The sequence below is a fragment of the Chiroxiphia lanceolata genome, chromosome 9, assembly GCF_009829145.1.
Source record: "Chiroxiphia lanceolata isolate bChiLan1 chromosome 9, bChiLan1.pri, whole genome shotgun sequence".
Taxonomy (NCBI): domain Eukaryota; kingdom Metazoa; phylum Chordata; class Aves; order Passeriformes; family Pipridae; genus Chiroxiphia; species Chiroxiphia lanceolata.
Genome location: NC_045645.1, coordinates 14,735,952 through 14,753,554, shown reverse-complemented (window position 1 = coordinate 14,753,554; position 17,603 = coordinate 14,735,952). Strand labels below are relative to the sequence as shown.

Below are 17,603 nucleotides of genomic sequence, written 5' to 3'. Positions count from 1 at the left end.
TTCCACCTGTGTGGCATTTTGGCTGGGATAGTAAGGGCTACTAACATCGAGGCCGACTCCATCCTGGTTCGCTGGCATCACTCCGCTGAGGAGCTGCTGCTCTCCACACGTCAGGCCTGAGGGAACCGTGGAAAACCTGCGGGAAGCGAGAGCTGCCACATGCGCGGCCTGAGCCCAGCGGGAAGATATAAGTTTGCAGCCTACAGATTTGTTTCTTCGGGGGCGGTGTGTGTGGGGGGGAGGAACAACAAGGGAAAAGAAGTATGTAAAACATGCTGTGACTACTTTGGTCTTTGTCAAGAAACGCTATGCATGGCTGCCGGAGGAGATGGTACTGGGGGCTGAAGTGAGGAGCATGGTGCTGATGGGGAGTCCGTGCCGGAGCACAGGGGGTGCGCTGCCCCCAGGCCCCTGAGCCCGTCCCCGGCCCCGCGCAGCGGCACCGCTTCCCTCAGGGGCCGGGACGACCCCCGCGCGGGGCGGGCGGGGCGGGCGGGCATGCGCAGTGCGGGCGCCCTCTCACCCCGCTCAGCTATGCCAAGTATGTGCGCGGCGGAGCCGGGGCCGGGCGCGCGGGGCCGCGGCGCCATGGGGCAGCGCGCGCCGGGGCTGCCGCCGGGGCCGCCGCGCCAGGGGGGGGCCGCGGGCGGGCCGGGGGGCAGCGCCCGCTGAGGGCGGCGGGACGGCAGCGCCAGCGCCAGGCATGGCCGACCCGCTCCGCAGGACGCTCTCCAAGCTGCGGGGCAGGAGGTCCCAGCGAGGCGCGGCGGCGGGCGCCGGGCACCGCCACGGCGGGGTCTGCGCCCCGCAGGGTAAGTGTGTGCCTGGCGCGGCCGCGGGACTCTGCGTGCCCGGCTCCGGCTCCCGCTCCTCCACCTGCCGGCCGCCGGCGGTCGAGGAGCCCCGCGGGTGCCGGGATGCGCCGAGCCCGCTGCCCGGAGCGCGGGGGCCGGGCTGGAACTCGGGTGTGGAATCGGTACCGTGCCGTCGGTGCCTGCGCTTCTGCCGGGGAGTGGAAATTCCTCGTTAAAGCGAGAGATTCGGGAGTTTGGACCGGCGCTGCGTGCGCGTCGCAGCTCGTTCTCGTGTCCTACAGCTGCTTGTCACTGCTTGGCTGCTGTTTGCTCCTGGGGTTGGTTGGTTGGTTTGTTCGTTTTTTAAAGATGCACTGGAAATCCTACAGACCGGTTTTCAGTTGGTTTGTTCGTTTTTTAAAGATGCACTGGAAATCCTACAGACCGGTTTTCAGTTTTGGCGTTGTTCCATTTGAATACATAGTAGTTATATTTTACGCTTTTGCTAGGAAACTTGGTGAAAGAGAACGTGTTTTAAGTATCAGCCAGGAGAACTGTGGATTGTTTGATCCATATATGGAGAGGCTGGAAAAAGCTGTTCTCCGCTTCCATAGTCTGCAGAATAGGGCATGGTATCGCGGTGAGGTGTATTCTGTGCCCACGGAATCGGCAGAATGTCAGTTTTGACCTCAGTTGAGCTGAAACGTTGAATCTTTGGTTTCTGAGCATACAGGTGTTGTTACTGTCATGGCTTACCTCGAAATACTGATTTATTTAGTTTTTTGTAAATAGAGTGGAATGTGAAGGGAACACTTGACTTTTTTTTTTTTCTTCTTAAACACTCTATTGAACCCTTTTGAAAAGGAACCATTGCCATGTTCTGTATTTGTGTGGAGGCTTGGTCTTAACTATATCAAATATAATATTAAATATGTATATTAAAATACTCATAGTTAGTAGGCAGCATTCTTCTGAATGAAATATTGCTCTAGAACAAAAACTATGTGCCTGACCAGTATGTCTCTCAAAACTTTGTGTTTGTGTAAAGTCAACTCATTCCTATAACAGCTCACAACACTGAAAACTTGCTCTGTGATATCAAACCACTGGTTGTGCAGATACTTGCAAATGAAGCAGTGTGTTACTAAAATAAACACAGGCATAAGGGCTTTCAGGATCAGGGCCAAGTTCAAATAAAGGGGAAGCAGTGCTTGCAAATATTGTTAGCAAAAGCAGAAACTGCAGTTGGGAGATGTATGTCTAAGTGTATCATTTGGATGAGTTTCAGTGAGCATTTACAATCAGTGACCTCTGGCAGCATGTTGGCTAATTCAGAGATGGGGTCGACTTGAGACATGTGCTAGGTGGCGTGTCTCTGCAAGCAGCAGCACTGCTGGAGTGGGCTGAGGTTTGTGGTTATTGATGTTTCTGCAGTAAGCTCTTGCAGATGGCTTGTTATCAAGATACCCGGATGGATGTTGAAAATAAAGTTGAGTTTGCTGCTTCTGGGACTGAAGAGCAGCCTGAGGCTGATGCCAGATGTGTCACTTGTGTGTACTTTTAGGCACGCTGCACTTCTTAGGAGCCCACTGTTTTGGGAAGTGTGGGCTGTCTCAACCAGTGCGGAAGGGCCCACATTTCTACAGCAAAGCAGGAAGCAGCAGATATTTTTGTTTGTAGAAATACAGCTCTCGGGTGCTCCATCTCTTTGTCACCAGATCAGGGACCACTCCTTGGACGAAAGCAAGGACTTTGGGATATTTGTCACTGTCAGGAAGATGCCTGCCTGAGAAGTCCTCAATCCAAACAGACTTTTTGGAAACATAGGAATAGCCCTATGCCCAATGCAGATTAGTTTCCTATCCTTTTGGTTAGTTTTTATTGAAACAGTAGTGAAAGTGTGTAAGGGGGAGCTTTTACAATGGTATGCTTACATTTCCAGGCTGTGGGTGGGGGAAGGAATATGGTTGCTGGCAAATCACTGAAACTTTGACAGAGATCTGCGTTCATGTCTTCCTCAGATTCTGTTAACTGACCAATTTAGGCCCCAGTGTAGCAAAACACTTCGGTGGAGGTGTGTACAGACTTCAAAATGGTCATGGTTAATTTTGTTACTTCTTTGAAACAAGTTAATTCTTCAAATCACAAACAGTGATTATATTGCATTTTAGCTAAACAAGCAAACCTTACTCTTTTGAAAAATTGCCAAATGATGAATCTTTCATCAAATAAAATGGTGGTGTTTCAGATCTTATCAAGGATCTCTTCTGCCATTAAAATACTAACCTAGAAAGAGGGTCAAAGGGAAAGTGTTCAAATGACAGTCTTCCATGTCTTCCTCTAAATCAGTGAACTTGGTTGGATTTACAGAGCTGCTCCTTGAGTCCTCCAGAGAGGTGTCCATGTTTTAGCAGCATCCATTATTGGTGTGTAAATAATTCTTTCCTTGGAATAATGTTCAAGCAGTAAAAAATAGCTGTTCCCTTCTGGAATTTCCAAGTGCAGAGGGCTTCACATGAAAACAAGTTGTCTGTTTTATAAGAGCCCAGTTATCTCCATTCAGCCTTAGTGGCTGAGTATACCCTGTCTTGGTCGTCCTCGTGTTTTTAATTTGGATGTATTTGCAGCTTTCCTTCCAGTCCTAGTGCAGTGTTCCCAGCTCCCTGGCTGGGACATGCGGCTGTGGTGCCCTGCAGCCTGCCAGGGGTACGGATGACACTGCTGCTGAGTGGAGCTCCCATGTGCTCTGACAGGGGGCTCAAGTGTGAGGGGCTCTTTCAGTGCACAATTACATGTTTGGCTGTTGCTTCAAAGAAGCTATGTCAAGTTTTGGGAGCAGTCAGTGGAATTTGTTTAGTAGTTTTATGAAATTTTGGTTGTGTAAAAACTTTTCTAAATTTCTTCTTTCTCCTTCCTTCTTTTCACGACAGCGTGTTTTATTTCCCCCCAATTCAGGGAATGCTTCCATCTTAATTGTCGGATAAAGCTGGTAAGGACAGCCTTTTCTGAAGGTTTTTGTGCAAGAGATATCTTCGCCTTTATTTATATAGAAATCTAGAAGTGAATCTGTGTGGGGTTTTTGTTGACATTTAAGCAGTACGTTACACCAAAGGTAGGGATTATTTCTTTGTTGACGTAACTAAACTGGAGAAATACCGTGTAGTACCTTTTCAAACCAATTGTACCTGAACTTGGCAGAAAAAAGCAGCCATTTCTGTGGAAGTATGCATGACCTTTCAGCAGAGCTATCTCACTGCCATTTATCTAAATTACATGGTGTTAAAAACACAGCCAAACAAGCCTGGCTCTTTATTAGTTGTGTGCACATTCTGCGTTGACAGGCTGAAATCTAATTTTATGATCATATCAACTTATCTTTTGTCCTTTCGGATAAGGTCTAATGCAAGTGTTATATGACAGCAAATGTGTTTGTCTGTCAGAAGCAAAACGATATTCTAAACATTTGTCTTTCCCTCTCTTTTTGTCTGTCTTTCTGGGAACAGATTTAATAGAAAATGTTTACATAGCCTCGAGAAGCAGGAAGGAGCCCAAGTGCCCCCAGGCCAGTGAGGTCCCAGAGCACAGGCCACAGGTGAACAGCATTACCGTTTCTAAGAAACGCAACTGGCTGCAGCAGAGCACACACCGGCGGCCTCCTCCTCCTCTGGAAGAAGAAAATGCCTGTAAGGAGGTGCATGGGGCTGTTATCCCGGTACCCAAATCCCCCATCCCGCTGCCTGAACCTGCAGTGCCATGGGCTCCTTCCACGTCACCGGTGGGGCGGGAGCGCCCCGTGCGAGGCTGTGCCATGCCAAGCACCGCGAGCCCCGGCACAGCGAGGAGCACTGCCTCGGACTTGGGTGAGGACAGTGACGCGGATGATGAGGGAGAAATATGGTACAACCCCATCCCTGAAGATGATGAGCCCGACTTGCCGGGGATCCACCTTTCTGCTGCAAATAGCCTTGTTGCTGTGGGCTCTCCATCGGTTTGGTACAAACCCCACCCTGGAGGTGACTCTGGGTTGGCCACCAGTCCCCATGAGGGTCCCACACGCTCCATGGAGAGCATGGGGAACAACTGGACAGTGCAGCCTGGTGAAGGGAGTCAGACCGATGCCGCACATCCCGGGGACCATGTGCAGCAGCACCGGCAAAAGTTTGCCTGCAAGGCTCCCAGTATGCCAGCAGCTGAGGACAATCCTGCCTTTAAGTGCCCTTCAACAGGTAAGAATGTTAGGAACATAAGTGTTATGACCTCTGTTGTCTTTTAGAGGAATAATAAACCCTTGTTATGTCTCTTCTCTTTTTCTTCCTTTTACATTATCAGGCAAATTTCCAGTGGAAATGCATGTCAGGTTCATTGAGAATGACTCAGGTTGTGAGGCTGATACCTGTGAAGTGTGGAGCTGCATGGTTTTTTTTCAGTCTGTTCATGGCATGTCCAGGTGTGGTTGGCCTCTGTACTCTTTGGCCCCCACCTCACTGAAGACAAAGGTTTTACAAAGCGAGCTTGATGAAGCCTGGTAATGTGAGGACACACTGGGTTTCCTTTGTCAGCTGGTGTCCAGCCCTGGCCTTGGATTCCAGCCTCAAAGCTACTTAATGTCTGCACAAGTTTCTTTACCTTGCTGTCTGGGACTTTTTAATGAAGACTTTTTGGAAGACCATATAAATGCTATTCATCACGTTGCTTTCTGTAATTACTGTCTTGTTGACTGTCTCAGGCTAATCTAATAGACTGGAGGAGAGTGGTTTTCACTTTCAGAAGCCAGCCTCTTTGTTCCTTGTTATCTTTGGCTGAGTGCTTGATAGTCTCATTTCCATAATTCCATTAGTGTGTGAATTCAGCATCTTATTAAAGATTTTTCCCAGTCTGTTAAAAAACCTCAAACAAATATAAAACCACACCAAACAAAAGTAAGCAGAAAAAATCCTCCCAGCCCTTTCCAAAAAGGTATTATTTTTAATTACTTACGTGCCTTATATTATCTTGACCTTAACTCTAGTATCCTGTTCAAAGTTAAAAACAGCTTGAAGTTCAGGAGACAGGGAATTCCAGGTCCCCCTCTTTGGAGAAAGTTCACACTTTCTTAGCACTGACATTTAAGAGCCTGAATTTCTGCTTGGCTCATTGATCCTTAGTGAGGGCCTGAAACATTGGCATGGAAGCCCAGGTGTGCATCGCCCTCTGGAGGAGCCCTGCATTTGGGTTGTCTCCATCCAGCCTTGCCATCCTGGCAGCCTCTGGCGCTGTGTCCCTGTGTGTCAGAAACTGCTGTGACTGGATTCCCGGTGCAGAGATTACTTCTGGGAATAGGGTTTGTTTTCAAAGGCACCAGAGCAACCACTGTAAACAGAGGAATCAAAAAACACTTGGTCTTTTGGGGGCTCACATTTTGTTCTTTTTGTCGAAATGCTGCAGATATAAGCATATTTGTAGTTGCAAAGTGTGTTAAAGTTCTTGGGGATTTTTTTAGAAATAGCTCACTTTGTAAGCTGCATTAAATACTTAGACCTGTTTTATTTGCTTGCCAGACGTGAAATACCATGTTCTTTGGTAGATTTTTGTCTTTGTTGGGGGCTCTAGATGCTTTGTAGAAGTCAGTAAACATGGTTATTTAGGGAAGCCATGTGTGTCCTACAAACTGTTTGCGTCCCATTTAGGTGGTTACTCTCAATACATGGATGACTATTTCTTTTTTTTAAGAAATAAATCTCTTTCTGTGAGAAGAAAAATGAGAAAGTTGTTTTCATACTGGAGGAGCATTTATTTCTGAAAGCAAAGTTGCCTATTTCAAATGTCTCATGAAACCAGGAGAGAAGTTATGAATTTCACCTGATTTGTTTATTATGCATTGAGTTAATTAAGGTACTTCTAATGCAGCTCTCCTTTTACATGTATTGGATGGTGATCACATTGAATAGATTAATTGATGATGAAGTAGATCCCTGCTGCTCAGTAATTGGCTTTATTATGGAGAAGGGGCTTAGTTCTTCTTTTTAATCCGGTTAAGGTATCTACAGTTATCTTCAGTCAAATTTAAAATGACAGCTCATCCATACAAAATTACTGCATGAAGGGCAACATGGCCAATTTAACTTTATTTGTGTTAGGACCTTGTTTGAATTATACAACTGGTATGAAATGGATGTCTGTATTCATAGAGAGCTGGGTACATTAAGCGGTAACTCCTGACAAATAAGCAATTACTGCTTCAGGGAAAAGTCTGTTTACCATTCTTATCGGTACGATTCTATATATGTCAATATTGGTTAGCATTAGAGCCTAAATATTAGATTTTGGAAAGTAGAGACAGAAAAAAGTGGGGCAGTACAAAACCCAGCAAAATACATGTATTTGTTCATTGTATTGTTTGTTATTTTCTTTGGACAATGGAATCATTTTTACCTTGAAACCCTTAAACATTGCTGCCTTATTTGGATTTCCAATTTTGTAGAGAGAAAATGGTAATGGATTTTTTCTCTTTTATTTTGTTATTTTCTAAGACTTTTTATTAGAAAGAAGATTAAGAAAAAATAAATTATAGAATTCAGTTATTGGAAGTCTTTCTAAACAGAGCAGCAAATAGGTAGTTCCTGTATATGGTCATAGAGGTGCTAACTTGTCCCACAGTCTTAATTGACGCTGCTAGTTACTGGTGTTAATCTGGCTACTTTCTACAGAAAATGCCATTTATGTTAACAGGATTTGTCAGGTAATTCCGTAGTGAATAATTCTGGCTTTGTTGGCTTTTAAAAAGAAACTGATTAGAAAGAAGTTGCCCTTACAGTAGAGCTTGGGAAAATAATTCTTATATTTTGTTTATAACACCCAAAGGTAAGAGTAAGAAGGTAACTTAGTTCCGAATTAGTAATGTAGAAACATAGTGCCAGCTTGTGCTCTTGGGTCTGTGGGAGACCACTTTAAGTGGAAAGGACCCTGGAGGCTGTTTTTAATTATGTGTCTCCCTTCACAGGCAAATGGTTATGATTGGAAAATAGGAATATTTTTGTTATAAATGCAGTATGAGAATTTCTGTATCTAGGGCTTTTGCACTGTAAAATGCTAAAGTAAATTTTCTTTACAACTCTTTAGGATTTAACTCTAACTGTATGTTTTTATAGTTGTATCACCTGTAAATTGTTGAAGAAAAACACCCCTTTGTAATGTTGGCTCCTATGATAGATTTACATTGTGGAGCTCTGAATAGTGCCTTCTGAAGAATTTGTAATATTTTTGCTTTTGGGGAGGATTACTGTTGGGATTAGTGTCCACCTAATCAGTGGAATCATCTCGTGTATATCTCAGAGACATCCTGGTAGGACTTGTGCACTGTAGGTTACCAGGATCTGGACTGTGCTTTTGCTACTGAAAATGTGCTTGTGTAGCAGTCTGGATGGAAAATCCCGGTAAGGATCTCTGTCAACAATTTTTTTTCAATGTTATGGCAAGTGAAGATTTATACCATGTTCCCACTTTGCCCTGATAACGTGCCAACTGAAGCTTGACTTAAATAGTATTAAAACTACAGCGTTCTTTCTCCACTTAGACTGTGACCACTATCCTGATTTCCAAGTACATCTTTTGGGGCCAATGCAGGCAAATATTTTGCATGCTTACATGTTGCAAGCAAGCTTCCAGCAATGCGTGTAGAGCATACTGGGCAGCAAATACTATTTACAAGTTTCCTTCCATGTATTGCAAACACTTAATTTTAATTTTTTTCCAGATGGAAGATGCTTTGTGATTTAACTGTTTTGCAAATACAAGGAGCTTTGGTCTCATGAGGCAGAAAAGCATTTATGTCAAATATTTGCATGGTGGTTGAGATATCAAAATGGTTAGGTGTGTGGCAGAAAGGTCCCTCTGCTCCCTCTTTCTCCTACAGAGATGAAGCCAGATTTTCGGTGGGATTTTGGGGAGTTTGTGCACGTGCTTTTGAAGGTCAAGGGCTTATTCATGCACTTGTCTTTGATCCATGGACCGACAATACTATAAAGACCTGCTGGTGAAAGAGGCAAAAGAATGTAGCAGCTGTGGAGTGGAAACAGTTAAATTAAAATAGTTACTGCCTTTTTCAGTTTCTGATTTTTCCTGGGTAACTGTTTTTATCCTCTGACAGGGGAAGTAGGGGCAAAGCTGCTTTTCATGCCATGAAAGGCACAGTGAGGAGAGGAAACCTTTGTGAGAGCAGCCTGAACAGACAGTGCTTGGCATCAGCTGCGGTGCTGCCGCGAGTGTCTTGGTGTGGCTCCAGCGTCGGCGTAGAGCCAGCTGTGGCTTATGAGCATCGCAGGATCCTTAATGTTTAAAATATCTGCAACAAACTCATGCTTCTGTGTAGATACTGAACTCTTTTAAGTCTGGTCAGGGATCTAAAGTGTTTGTTCCCCTCTGTACTGATGTACCCCTGTGAAGGATGCTCCTAGGATCGCCACCGTGATGGAGAGCAGACCATGGTCAGGCCCTTGACCTCTTGGAGTGCATGATAGGCTCTAATCACTTCTCATTTTAATTAATGCACTATTTAAAGCAATTTTTTTTATATCTTTTGCTCCCATAAAAGTGATCCTGGGGTTGATGGGTTGATCACAGCCTAATTAATGTTAATGTGTATAGTATTTGAAGAAAACAAACTATCTTTACAGAGTTCTTAGAGATTTTATTTTTTATCTTTTTAATAATTTCTCCATTCCTTGACTCTAAAGCATTATGTGAGATAGAACTCAGGGACTGCATTGGTCAAATTATTTAATTTATATAGGGGTAAAACTTTTTTTTTTACAGGTTAAAAACAGAGATTCTTCCGTTCATATATAAGTAATTAGGATGTAACATAGAAATAATTGCTTTCTATCTCGGTTTTTAAAAGTTCGTTTTAGTTTTTTTAATTTTCTTTTGCCCAGTTGCTGAATTGATATAGGTGATGCTTTCCTTGTATCTTAATTGAAGTTGCTTGAATTTAATATAGCATGAATTCTTCTCTTAGTGCCATTTACAGTTCTGATCTGAAATTTTATAATCAGAACAGGTCTAGAGATATACCTACACCTGAGGAAGTTAACAGCCTTTGACATAAATAGAGCTGTCTGTTTGTGTCAGTTGAGGATCCAGATCAATTTCATGTGGAATCTACCACAGAAAAACAGTAGCCCTTTTTCATTCAACCATTATTTGCCATGAGAACAATTTTGAGATGTTTGGGCTTTTCTGTTTAGATTTGCTGCTTTTTCACTTTTAATATATTTTCCCACTTAGTCTTTAGATTGATTTTAGAAAAAAAAAATAATAAAAAAGCATGAAAAGTGTAGGCAGAAGGGACACTTTAGTTTTGAAAGTTATAACCACCTAGTGTTAACTGTATTTTTTTTTTCACTTTTCAAAATGAAATGGCTTTGATCTTCAATGCTAATGCCATTATTCTAGAGATGCTTTCAGTGTTAGATGTAGTGTACTTCTAATGTCTGGAGAATGGTGGGAAAAATTAAACTACCACTCGTGTTTATTTCGGTGGGAAGTCAGCATTTCCATTAGTTATGAGAGTGTCTGTTTAATACTTCAGTAGCTTGCTGTAATAAACAACTGATAGCTTTTTGACTTATTTATTCACCTCAACTTATTGTCCCAAAAATAAATTACATGTTTTTTGAGGAACATTGACTCAGAAACTCCACTTTAAGCAATGAGGAATGTGACATGTATAATAGGGTAGTCAAATGTGCCTGTAAAACAGCATGTGTTGCTGGCAGTTGGTGTGACAGTGATATATGTGCCCAAGCACATGTAAACAGCATTAAACAGGGTCAGACAAGCATTTTTACTGTGCTAAATCATTGCACATGTCTGGCAGGGGCTGTGTTGTAAGTTCTTAAGAGAGTCTGATCCTCTCTTCCCTTGGGGCAGTGTTGTGTAGGGGTATGGTCTGTCAGTGCCAGCCTGCTTGGCTGAAGGGACAGTAGTGATTGTCCTGTGGACACCGGGATGGATGGGGTGGGTGAAGGGGGCCTGGGTTTGTGAAGCCTTGCGGGCTCTTCATGTCTCTCCAGTCATGGAAGGGCTTTGCTTTCACACAGCCATAGTGCTGGGTAAAGTGAAAGGTGGCTTTAATGCTCAAGCTGAACACATAGCTGATGGAAGCAGTTGCTTAGGGTGTCAAGTAATTTTAACTCAGATTGTGTTGTCCTCCAAAAACTTCCCCCCTCCCCCGTTACTCATACTGCTAAAGCATCCAGAAGGCATAAGGTAAATGCAGTAGACAGTATCTGATAGAACAGCCCAGGTTGGAGAGGGCATGAGACGATCATCCGGCCCACCCTTCAGTGGGAGGGGGAGCCTAGATGAGACTACCTAGCAGCTTGTACAGTTGCATCTTGAAAATCTGCAGTGGTGGGGACTCTACCACATCCCTGGCAAGGTTGTTCCAGGAATTGAGTGTTCGCACTGTAAAAGATAAATTGTATACACACACAAACAGATAGTCAGCTGCATATATAAAACTGTTCCCACACTGCCCTGGTGCAACAGGTGCCTCTTATGTTTCATCTCCTCCTACCACCCTTTTGTAGGGATATTTTTATTGTCTAACTGCTGAGATGGGATGTGCAGTGGCAGAACAAGTGGGGACAGGGACAGTGGGAAGCCTGTTTGCAGCACAGTCTTGTAACCTGGTCAAGGAAAGAGGTACAGCTCAGTTCCTCTGTCACCCTTGTGAGAAAGCTGTGTCAGATGGGTAGGCTGTGAAGTGAACTGTTAGTGGACTGTGCTACAACTCCTTCTGCAGCTTGTTCAGAGTTGTCATGTACACTCTCTTAAAATTGCATGCATACCTCAGCACATTGCTGGCTTTAGTGGAACAACATGTGGCTCAGTGCTGATGGGAATACCATCCTGCATAATACTCGACTGTTAAGTTTCTTCCAGCCACATATTTCACTTTAACTATTTGGTGCTGAACGCAGCAGAAGTTGAACACATAAAAGTTGTAGTGTTAGACTGACTCTTTGGTTTTAATGAGCTGGGGGGAAGTTTAATTTGCTGGCCTGCTTTTCCAAGCCTGTGCCAGAGGCTTTTGACAAAAAGGGAAGATTAATGTTAGAGGCTGCAGCGTGGCACCGATTGCTGCAGAGCACTCCAGGCCAACCCACCAGTGGGACTGTGCAGTGATTTTCAGTACAAGGGAGGGCTTTGTACGCTTTTATCAAACACCACATTTCTAACTCTCTGCTTGCCAGAAAAGCACAGCAGGCGTGCTAGAAATAACCCTTCCCCTGCAAGGGAACTACTTCCATGAGATGAAGGACTAAGTGAATTTTCCTCTGTTCCTCTGGAAAACAGATTCTATGCATTATTCTTCATAACTGTAACTTTCTTTTATAAAGATACACTTTCAAGCAACTGTCTGCAAAAGTTATTTAAACCGACCCATTCTGTTGGGGCTAGAGCTAGTTTCCCTTTCCCTGGCTAGCAAGGGGGAATGATGGATGAATAAAGGTGTTTGAGTCTCTCTGAGCTGCCTGTGCTGATTAAATCACACAGGATCAGGGGCTCTATAGCACCTCAGCCTGCACAGGCAAGTCCTGTTGGGAGCTGCTAAGGTTTGAAAAGTGATGAGGGAGTGGGATGGCTGTTGCTAGCAAGAGCCACTCTTGGTTTCTCAAGGGATAGAGAAGTGACTAAGTGAAAGTACTCACATAATTTTATTAATATCTATCATTCTGGCCTCAGTTTCCCTCTTACACACTTGCTTAACTCAGGTAAATTGATTGCCTTTCCTGCAGTCCTTACTGCCTCATGCTGGTGAAAGTGAGAATGGTTTGAGCAAAACTTGGTATTTGCATTTCCTTGAGTATGAGGTGAACCACAGGTTCCTGTCTGTGTGCAGTACTTGCTTATGTCTGATTGTGTTCCTTAATTAGCTGTCTTTTACTGCTAAATTGAGGGAATCTTTTTTTTCTTTTGCACTCTTTAGCATCAGTGCCTGCTGCTTTTTTCCTTGTTGTCTTTTATTTTTTAAATTTTTTTTGGTTTTGTTCTTTCGGGGGGGGTGGTACCTCGAAAGTTGGATGATTTCCCTCAGGAACATCTCTTGGGAACTGTCTAACATTAAGCCCTGTTGTGGGATGGTAGTGCCAGGAAAGATGGAAGGTTGCTGGCAGGCAGAGAAATGAGGCAGTGCAGGATGCATTTTTTGGAAGGAATAAATCCTGGTTGTGTTCTTCCTCTTCTGTTCTACAGTAGAAAGAAGGAGCTGAGAGAAATAGAAGAAAAGGTGTAATATTGCCTGCATCTACACAGGAGAGATTTAGGGCTCTTTGAGGTAATAGAGGGATATGTACAAGAGCCATATTCTTTACTAGACACAAATGTCTTTCCTCTAGGCCTAAAAGGAGTGGTAATGCTGATGTGTTGGCTGTCTAGCCAACTGCTTTGTAGACAAGGGTGCCTTTGCCATTTTCTGGTGTTTTCCCATTTAAGTCTGGTTTCATTGCACCTGTGCCCCAGGAATGCAGCTGTGTGTGCTGGTATGGGGGATGCAGCACAAATGATCGAGCTGAACGCAGTGGATGAGATCACTCATTTGTTTATATGTAGTTTCTGGCCCTTTCATCTCCATAAAGCAGAACAAATCTGGCTTTTGATGATGAATTGCCAAATTTGGCTGAACGAGTCAGTAGAGCACAGCTTTCTGACTGCTCGTGAGCATCTGACTGAATGAGTGATGGTTGTCTGAATGAATTGTGCTTATCAAGTTATGACAAATCAACATGTTTTCCCCTAGTTCAGGATTTATTTTTTAGTTGTCAAGAAGTGCGGTTACTGAGCAGTTTGAAAATGATTATTGCTTCTCTTTTCTTCTAAAGGTTTTGGAGCTGCTCTTGCACCCAAGGCTGACATACCCTCCGCAGAGGTTTCTCCTCCAAGTCCTAGTCCTCTGAAAAAAAGCGGATCAATCAACTGGCCTTTCCCTGATAGAATTAAATCTCCCAGGACTGTGAGGAAGCTTTCCATGAAAATGAAAAAGCTGCCAGAGCTGAGCAGGAAGCTGAGTGTCAAGGGAACTTCAAGCCATAGTAGTTCAGATAATCCTCCTTCCCTGCTGAAAGGTAGCTGCCGGGATACAAGCCATACAGTGTCTTTGCCATCTTCTGGAAACTCAGCCACAGCTGCCAGCAGGAATGTGATAAGTCGTTACCATCTTGACAGCAGTGTGTCATCACAACACACCTTCAAAAAGAAAAGCTCAAGGAGCTCCAAATCCTTCAACAAAGGTGGTTACCTCAGTGATGGCGACTCTCCTGAACTTATAACAAAATCAGGTAAACACAGGCATGAAACCAAGTGTGGGAAAGGAAAGGAGAGCCTTCCAAGTAGCAGTGGTAAAACTGAAATAGATATCGATGCCTTCAGACACTACAACTTTTCTGATCAGCCCAAGTGCTCTCAGTACATCTCTGGACTCATGAGCATTCACTTTTATGGTGCTGAAGACTTAAAACCACCACGAATAGACTCAAAAGATGTCTTTTGTGCAATACAGGTTGACTCAGTAAACAAAGCAAGAACTGCCCTGCTTACATGTAGGACAACATTTCTAGATATGGACCACACATTCAACATAGAAATTGAAAATGCCCAGCACTTAAAGCTGGTGGTGTTCAGCTGGGAACCCACCCCACGGAAAAATCGAGTGTGTTGTCACGGAACCGTGGCTCTTCCCACTCTCTTTCGAGTCACAAAAACACATCAGCTGGCTGTCAAACTGGAACCGAGGGGGCTTATTTATGTCAAGCTGTCGCTCATGGAGCAGTGGGAGAACTCTCTTGATGGCCTTGATGCAGATCGGGAGCCCGTGATGTTTGGGGTAGATGCTCGAAAAGTTGTAGAGAAGGAAAATGCAGGCTTGATGGTGCCACTTCTGTTGCAGAAATGCATTCTGGAGATTGAAAAGAGAGGCTGTCAGGTACTGTGCATATTTTAATCTCTTTTGTCAATATTTCTTTGTTGAGCTGTTGTTGCAGTATGAGCAGTGAGTGGAAATGGGGAAATCAAAAACACTATGTCAGTTTTTTTCCTTTGCTGCTTCTGTGTGGTGAACAGTGGCCGTTGTAATGTGGGAAGAATAATGACTGCGTGCAGTCAGTGCTTCCAACTTGGCCTTTGTAGAGAAGAAGTATGCTTGACAACAGGAGCTGCACCCAGCAGTGCCTTAGGACTAGGGATAGTGAAATGAACCTGCCAGCCCCCAGTGTATAGACTCACCTTCAAAAAGCAGAGATGAGCTGAGAACTTGAAAATGCTTGATTTCTGAGATGTGGAACAATGGAGAAACATATGTCTGAAAGCAAAAATGATATGATATACTGTTCCCTCCTACCCAAAACTGAGACACAGTGTGCAGTGACATAGTGATGAAGAACAGGTCTTTCATCAAAACTTTACTTACCTGTGTGCAGACCAACCAAAGACCCATCTCTGCCATCACTTTGTACACAGCATTAACATAAGGAAGGAGACCCTGAGGGGCTGAGTTAGTTATTTCACCACACCACTGCTCCTTCAGGTTGTTCTCAAATTAAGACTGCTCTAAAGCAGTAGTGCCCAGTGTCTTTTCATCCCAGTAGAGTTTTATTGGTTGATGTAACCTAATGGGCAAAAATATGTATGAGAAACAAGGTATGGAAACAAATCACCAGTTAATGGATGCTAGACAAGGAGTCTATTAGGAAGGACTGTGCATAGTCCTAAAGTCAGATGTTCCCCTTGGAACAATTTGCAACTGGTGGGAGGACTCTTGTGTGCTGTTCCAGAACATGTGTGAGCCCTTGGTGTGTCTTACACCTGTTCTCAGTCAGGTGAAATTGAGAAGTAGTCACACCTATCACTGTTACTATTTTAAATTGCTGACAGGTTGGATATGCTTCCAGGTGTGATGAGATTAACTCTGCTGTTTATTATCTAGGTCATAAACTGTATAAAGACATGGTACTTCTGTATGGTTCTTTTGCTGAAAGTCACTGCTGATAATAACTATATGATTCTTACTGTGAATGCTTCTCCTAACATTATGCAAATCAGTGGAAAAGAGGAGTTTTATTCTTTCCAATGTATGTGTCCCATGGTTTCAACATTTTATTTTGGGCTTATTAGCACCTAGTCACGCAAATGATATTGGGTAATCAAGGCAATGCTGGTAATGAAGCGATTGGGATCTGAGTTATCTGAATGTACCTGGTGTTTTTGAGCGTGAAATCTATTTTGTATTTGCACAGGGCAAACCAAAAATGCAAAGTATACTGTTACCTTCTTCTTTTAACCATGTGCTTGTCTGACATTTTTTACTTTCCTACAGACTGCACGGTGTGTTATCTCCACCTGAATTTCAGTTGTGGCATTAAAAAACTTCAAAAGTTTAAAAGAAATTGTCTTAGACATCTACTAGATCATATTCAGTCTTGAGAAAGGGGGAGTACAACTTCCATTGGGTAACTTTCCGTTTATTTTAAAAGGAATTAATATATGACCAGACAAATACTCTCGCTTGTAGACCTACATTCCCATGGTCTTAAGCCAGTATAGTCTAAGTCAGGTGGGTTTGTTTTTTTGTTTGGTTTGATTTTGGGGTTTTTTTGTCTTGAGCCCATGGTACTTTTGGACTAGCCATTTACTGCTCAGTACAGCTGCCTATAAAGTTAATTAAAATAAAATGAATATTTTTAAGATTTAGTTTCTTAAGATCATAGGAATGCTTTGTATAAATGGTGTTGATGAAAATTAAAAATAATTATAAAATGGAAAATCTGAATGCATGAAGGTACATGATTTAACTAGTCATTCAGTTCAAGAGTGGTGTGGGTTTCAGTCTTATCACCTTAAGCATGTTAAATGACCCTTGTTTTGCGGAAAACTTTAAATATAATTTGAAACACGTGGAATTCAGCATATTGTCATCTTTAAAACAACATTTTATAGCTGTAATAATGGAGTATTCATAATTTTCTTGAAACTGGTTACGGGTATAAAATTTTACTACATAACTTAATACTGTAGGAAAAATGTTTTGGTTTACTTTGGTTTTGTGTTGTTTTCTTAATCGTTTTATAACATTTCTCATTTTTAGTAAGGGGTCAGTTATATGACTTTTTCTGCTGGGGATTAATAACTGTAATTTGATATACTGCAATTTTGTCTACATAAGGCTCTAAACACTTCTTTCTACTGTAGTTACAATTCTAACTTTTATAATTAAACAATTAGGAAAAATAATGATGATCAGAATGAGTAGGGCAAGAAGCGAATACAGGTTTCATCTGTGTTTCTCTCTTTCCTGAGTTTGCATAAAAGCAAAGCATTAAACAATTCTGTTTTAAAGCTCATGTTCTGTCAATAAAACATTTCTCAGCATGTTCACTGTTGTGAAAACATTCACCTTATTCACTTACTGCTAAACGGTGTCCCTTGTGAAGTGTCCCATACTGTGTATGTTGACGGTTTCCACTGTTTGGGTTTCCCTAACACGCGTTTACAAACAGTTGCTTTTGTTGCACTCTCTGGATGAGACACCACACGATGTCATTACTAGTCCCCTCTGCAGGCCAGTGACTGACCTGAGGCTCTTGGTTTTGCTTTCAGGTGGTGGGTCTGTACCGGTTGTGTGGCTCAGCAGCGGTTAAGAAAGAGCTTCGAGAGGCTTTTGAGAGGGACAGCAAGGCTGTTACTCTTTGTGAAAGCCAGTACCCAGATATTAATGTCATAACAGGTAATACATTTACTTGCTTTTCTTCTAGTACAGAGTTATGCCATGTTCTT

At 43.0% G+C, this 17,603-nt stretch overlaps 1 protein-coding gene across 1 annotated transcript in view; it reads left to right on the top strand.

Annotated features, from left to right (window-relative positions):
* The first annotated feature begins 703 nt into the window (after window positions 1–703).
* SYDE2 (synapse defective Rho GTPase homolog 2) overlaps window positions 704–17,603 on the top strand; it is a 28,932-nt gene continuing 12,032 nt past the window's right edge. The window contains exons 1-4 of the mRNA XM_032696323.1: window positions 704–812; window positions 4,298–5,020; window positions 13,658–14,757; window positions 17,427–17,553. Coding sequence (XP_032552214.1) covers window positions 704–812; window positions 4,298–5,020; window positions 13,658–14,757; window positions 17,427–17,553 — 2,059 coding nt within the window. The remainder of the gene's footprint in view (window positions 813–4,297; window positions 5,021–13,657; window positions 14,758–17,426; window positions 17,554–17,603) is intronic.